Source organism: Clupea harengus, unplaced genomic scaffold, assembly GCF_900700415.2.
Source record: "Clupea harengus unplaced genomic scaffold, Ch_v2.0.2, whole genome shotgun sequence".
Classification (NCBI taxonomy): Eukaryota; Metazoa; Chordata; class Actinopteri; order Clupeiformes; family Clupeidae; genus Clupea; species Clupea harengus.
This window is the reverse complement of record NW_024879813.1, coordinates 1-5,959: the sequence shown is the minus strand read 5'-3', so window position 1 is coordinate 5,959 and position 5,959 is coordinate 1. Positions and strand designations below refer to the sequence as shown.

General features: G+C 37.0%; 1 protein-coding gene across 1 annotated transcript; it reads left to right on the top strand.

The window, feature by feature from the left end:
• Positions 1–790: 790 nt before the first annotated feature.
• Positions 791–5,951, top strand: LOC122130428 (ubiquitin carboxyl-terminal hydrolase 47-like; the record flags this gene model as incomplete). Its single annotated transcript, XM_042705162.1, has 15 exons — positions 791–1,523; positions 1,670–1,696; positions 2,038–2,169; positions 2,322–2,380; positions 2,896–3,047; positions 3,133–3,257; positions 3,351–3,421; positions 3,544–3,669; positions 3,756–3,851; positions 4,202–4,333; positions 4,530–4,658; positions 4,834–4,859; positions 4,972–5,006; positions 5,163–5,251; positions 5,763–5,951. Coding segments are annotated over exons 1-15 (1,452 nt in total), but the record flags the coding sequence as incomplete, so codon positions are not given.
• Between the last annotated feature and the right edge of the window lie 8 nt (positions 5,952–5,959).

The following is a 5,959-nucleotide window of genomic DNA, read 5'->3' as shown; positions in this document are numbered from 1 at the left end:
ACTGCCTCCCTTCTGAATGTTTTCCTTTGATTATGTGTTTAAGCTCATGTGTGTACTACACTGTTTCATTAGGTTCAAAGGTGACGGCATGTCAACGTTATCTTGTTGCTACATCAATAAAATTGACAGCAGTTTGTATTTTGTTTCTTTTATATTCTATTATGTACAAAGTGCTAATTATCTCCTGCCACTGCTTTCACAGCTATGTTAGCTGAAGAGTTGGTTAATGGGGGCTGACAATACTACTCTTACTGAAGTCTCCAAGCAAAATGGAGGAAACTTAAAATATGAAACGATTTGTCTTTAGCCAAAGAGTCATGAGTCACTTGACTTGAATGGAGCAAGGAAACTGGAATTCAATTTCTCTATGATCTCGTCAGAGTGGTGTCAGGATGACAGCTGATGTTATTGGCATAATACAGTCGGTATGCAATAAGGAAATGCTGCACCTACATGCAGAACACAAATGTCTCACCAGAATATGACTAGTCCTTTCCCGCAACTTGACCTAGACTTCATTAAACTCAGCCCAAGTAAAACTCCAGCAGTCAGTCTTCAGATGAACAAACCTTTTACACTAATTGAATATCATGATTTAATAAAAGACGATTTTGTATAGTTCAAATTTGTGAAGGCTAACTATAAGACTAGTTGTTTAAATATCTGAAGTCATAATAGCCACATATTATTGAGGCTGAACTTGTGCTGTTCCAATTCCAGAAGTGCCTGCATGTGACCCAAGGTCAAGAAGGTTCATTTTATTTTCTAATTATGTGGGTTATGATTGCGAATATCAACAGCCTATAAACACATAAATAAAATAAAAAAAACACGTACAACACACATCTTACATAAATCAAACGCGGGATTTGGCAAGAACAGAGAACACCGAGTCGTTCTCAAATCTGTGACACTAACGATGCCTGCTGCTTAGAAAGTTGACATTCTCTCAATCAACAAGGAGGGGGAGGTGGACTCCGGTAATGTGGGCGTTAACTAGTTGGACTAGTGGGTTTCAGTTTTACTTAGGTAGGCTATCTTGCTCGATTTTATGCCATACAATGTCTTTGGCTGTGGCGAGCTGGAACAGAACCATTCGACATTTATAAGATAGTCTTCACTTGTGGCTATTTCATGTTGGCTATTTTCATACTGTAAATCAGACTGTTTTTTAATATTGTCATTTTTTCATTCCAGCTGGAATGCAGCTGTAAACTTCCGGAATAATAGATATTTGAACGGAGTCATGTGAACGTTATATTTCATTAAATGCAGATACGGACGATTGTAGGCTACTCGTTGTATGTTGATGCACAAATGTACTCGCCGTTATGTTTTGCATAGTGTACAAAGACAGTGTTTCTAAGAGAAAAAAACATGGTCGTTCTTTAAATCACTCAAAAGCAAATCACGCACTATAAAGTGTATCGTATTAGTTCAGTTTTCAAAGAACGCAAAAATGGAGACGTCTACATCCTCGGAAGCGGACTTGAAACTACTGGCTCTGTCAAAGGACACGCAAGGTGAGTGACCTCAACACCTCAGAGGAAATATGGTTGCAGAGGATTATATAAACCAATAGACATGGAATTATTATAAGTATTTTATTTTAACTGTATAGGCCTACTATACTTTTTCCTAATTTCATAGTTTTTTTTTGTCATTTCAGATGTCCAGCCTCCAGATGTCCAAACCTGTACGTTTTATGTCAAGTGCAATGCTTTGATATGGGAAATACACTCTAAGAGAGCCAGAACAGTACAATATGTTTTATTATTCACACTCTATGGTTCAGGCATGCAGCCTATGGTCAAAAACATGTACACATAAGCAAGATGTAAAATGTGATTAACTCTTTGGTGATTGTCAAGTGTCGCCACCTACTGGACACTGTGGGTGCATGTTGCATGAACAAAATGTCTCACCACATACTATTGTACTCCAAATGACATCCTTAAAACAAATATAAACTGCTTATTCATTGATCACGTATACAACACCATAAACGAAGCCTGATTTTCCAATGTTTGTTTCCAGTTCCATTGCCTGAGAAATGGAAAACCACATTCAGTTCTGCTGAGATAAGAATTACTGATGCAACGTCAGATGCATTATATCTATTCCTTCATTCAAAATCCAATGGAGACACCAAGGAGATTACCCAGGAAGGTACATTTCATGACAGTACAACTATGACACATTTTATTACAATGAATTAATAGTTAGTTGCAAATACAGATTTTGATTTAAATCTTGCCACAAAAACATTCTTATTGAAAGTAATTAGTTGTCTCTCTCTCTCTCTCTCTCTCTCTCTCAAGGAGCAACCAGCTCCAGTGTCACTGAATTAAAACACAGTCAAACATCCTCTGAGACACAAGTACGTTTTCAAATCTATGACGTACACATATTTTCTGAAATATCTTTTCTGCTGGAAATAATATCAAGTATACTTTGTGAATGGGTCAAGTTGATAAAATGATCAAATTAAATATGGTGCGAGATTAACTGTGTGTCACTGAAAGAAATTCGTTTTAAGTACATTTTCAAATATATGGCGCACACATATTTTCTGAAATATCTTTTCTGTGGAGTTTATACATTTTTATCAGCCAGACAGTGATCCAAAATCACATTTGGCTATTGGATACCAATGCAGTCTATCAATCTATCTAACTAATATAGCCCCTCCCACCTGTGTAATGTAAAGTTAGTATCTGGACAAGCATGAGAATAAAGCTCTGACTAAGTACGTCTTTATGACTGACACTTGCACCATGGAGTAACTTACAGTATACATGTGCATGTATTTGAAGCAGGTCACCACATAAGCAACTGTTAAATCAACTAAAGATTAAGCTAAGACTGAGCTGAAAAGATTTTTCCCTTCTACAGATCCCTAAGGAAATCAAGAACGACACAGCTACTGAAAAACATTTCTGCCAAGTTGTGTACAACGGCTTGAAAAATCAAGGAGCAACCTGCTACCTGAACTCAGCTTTGCAGGTCCTCTTTATGACCAAAGAATTCAGAGAGGTGGTAGAAAGGTAACAGGATAGTGACACTTGTTCATGGCTGAGTGTACAGTATTGCAAGGACTGTTGTTGACATGCTGGTCTTATCACTCTGTAGGTTGCAGATCACATCAAATGACAATGAGGTCCATTACCAACTACAACAACTATTTGAAAATCTAAAAGGTGATCACAAATGTGTATCTACTGTCAAAATAACCAAAAGTCTCTCAATTAAAAATGGTGAGTATAATTCAAGCTTCCCTAAATTCATTACTGAAACATGCTGATCTCAGAAATATTGCATTTGTTCAGACAACTGTATTTGGATGTTAGTTTTTGAACAGCAAGATGCAGTGGAGTGGTTCGAGAAAATCCTGAGTGTGGTGTCACCAGATGCCTCTCAGGTACTTCAACAAATATTTTATATTTTTACATAGTTAGGTAGGACCATGTTTCCTTGAAAATATATTTTATATTTAGCTATTAAGTGTATGCATTTCTAGATGTTTTCTGTGATTGTATTCAGGTCTATGAAGGAACCTTACGAAAAACACTGAGGTGTCTGAAACATAATGGTGAATCTTACGAAGACAGCCAATTTCTTTCACTTCCAATCTCCATCAATGCTGGACTTGATGTAGTATTCAGCATGGTAAGAATGATTCTCCTGCATTCATTAATTTGTTCCTCAAACATGTCACACATTTGGACACCACTGAGAGAGTACTGTCGCTGTAGGTTGACGGTCTTGAAGCCTTTTTTCAAACAAAAAGGTTTGATGTGGACAACTGGCTGTACTGCGATGACTGTGATGAGAAAACAGACATGGAAATTGTGAGTCCATTTAATTGCCTCATATTTTATGAAGATGTAGCACAAAGTCCTTTAGACGTTGGTAAATTAATTTGATAAGTCATTGCGTTTTTTATCTTAATGAGCTGACCTTTGGGTAATAAAGAATTACAGGTAAGGTGCAGGTATTTATTTTGTCCAGAGGCAATCTGCCCTGTTATCAACTATCACCAAGGTTACACAACCCCCTAACCATAATGATTCTGGCACTGTAATGCACATGTAGCGATAGCTATGCTAAGAGTCTGGCCATTTATATTCTGTTTCACATGAAGTGAGAAATGGCATTTGTTAGTTCAGACTCTGTGATGAATATGCCTTTCTTCCCTCAGAGTTTTAACATCCAGGAGTATCCCACAATACTGACTCTGCACCTCAAGCGGTTTTACTTTGACTACATGACAATGGGATATCAGAAGAACTGCTGCCCTATGGACATACCCTCCACACTTACCCACTTCAAGGTATTACAATAGAATTGATTACATAACAGATGTTGAACATTTTGTTTATTAAATAAGTAGACACCTTCATCCTTGCAAACCTACAGAGCAATGAAGATTTGTGCTACATGGGATTTGAACCATTTATATTGGTGTTAAGTTTGTCTAAGTTTGTCTACAGAAGCACAACCTCATCATGCTTGTATGTTCCACCTAGAGTTGCACATATGATCTGTATGGTGTCATCAACCATAGTGGTGTGTATGGAGGTGGACACTATGATGCCTACATTCAGTCTCCTGAAAATAAAGACTGGTATTGCTTTAATGATTCTCATGTGATAAAGGTTTGTATCACTTTCTTTTTCTATTCATGGATTTGGGACTAGGATAACTAATGCATATGTTACAGTTGTGAAGGAGTGTGTGTGACCTTTTAAGACAGACATAAATTAAAGAATATAAGTTTATTTTCTAAGAAGTAGAGAAACAGTCAAACTGAATAATGTTTTTTCTCTACAGGTAACAGACAAAGACTTCCTGAAAAGGTAGTGCAATTATACAATTATACATAGAAACACAATTGAGTTATGTCAGTGCATTAGGCAGTAATGTTCTGCTTATTCATTGTCTGTAAAGTTGCCACTTCAATTTCTGCAGGTCAAAGACCGCATACATGATTGTGTACAGGAAAAGTGAGTAAACTTATATATACACTCTCCTCATAGACCTAACAGGTGGCTTGAATGAATGAAATAACATGTATTGGACAGTATTGGACAGTAAAAATATAATGTCTTCATTTGGTTGTGTTTTACAGAAAGAGCTGATTGCATGTGTTTGTGTTTTAGGAGAATCTTCCTCTTCATCTCCTCATCAAGAAGAAAACACCATGGAGACCAGCACTGAGGAAGCCTTCAAGACTGCAACAGCAGATGAGGTACAAGGAAGTGTAGGGTCTTAATTAAACTATATAATATCATTTGGTACTTTGCGAATGGGTCAATGGGTCAAGTTGATAAAATGATCAAATTAAATATGGGGCGAGATTATTTGTGAGTGTCACTGAATGAAAAAACAGTCAACAATACTCTGAGAAATCTATGACACACACATATTTTCTGAAATATCTTTTGTGTGGAGTTCATAAATGTTGATCATCCAGACAGTGATCCAAATCTACATTTTGAATGGCTATTGGATATCAATGCACTATCAATCTATCTAACTAATATAGCCCCTCCCACCTCGGTTATGTAAAGTAAGTATCTGGACAAGCATGAAAATAAAGCTCTGACTAAGTAAGTCTTTGTGACTGACATCTGCACCCTAGAGTAACCTCACCGTATACATGCACATATATTTAAACAAGAAGTTCACCACATAAGCAGCTGTTAAATCATCTAAAGACTAAGCTAAGACTAAGCTGAAAAGATTTTTCCTTTCTACAGATCCCTAAGGAAATCAAGAACGACACAGTTACGGAAAACCATGTCTGCCAAAACATTGTTTTGACACAACAGGTTGGCCACTCAACACATTCTGAGGTTGTTAATTCCGGAGGGCCACTCAACTCAAAGGTGAGGGTATCTAAGCCCAAAAAATCTAAGAAGAAAATTAAGGAAGAGAGTTGCGTTAAAGTCTCCAA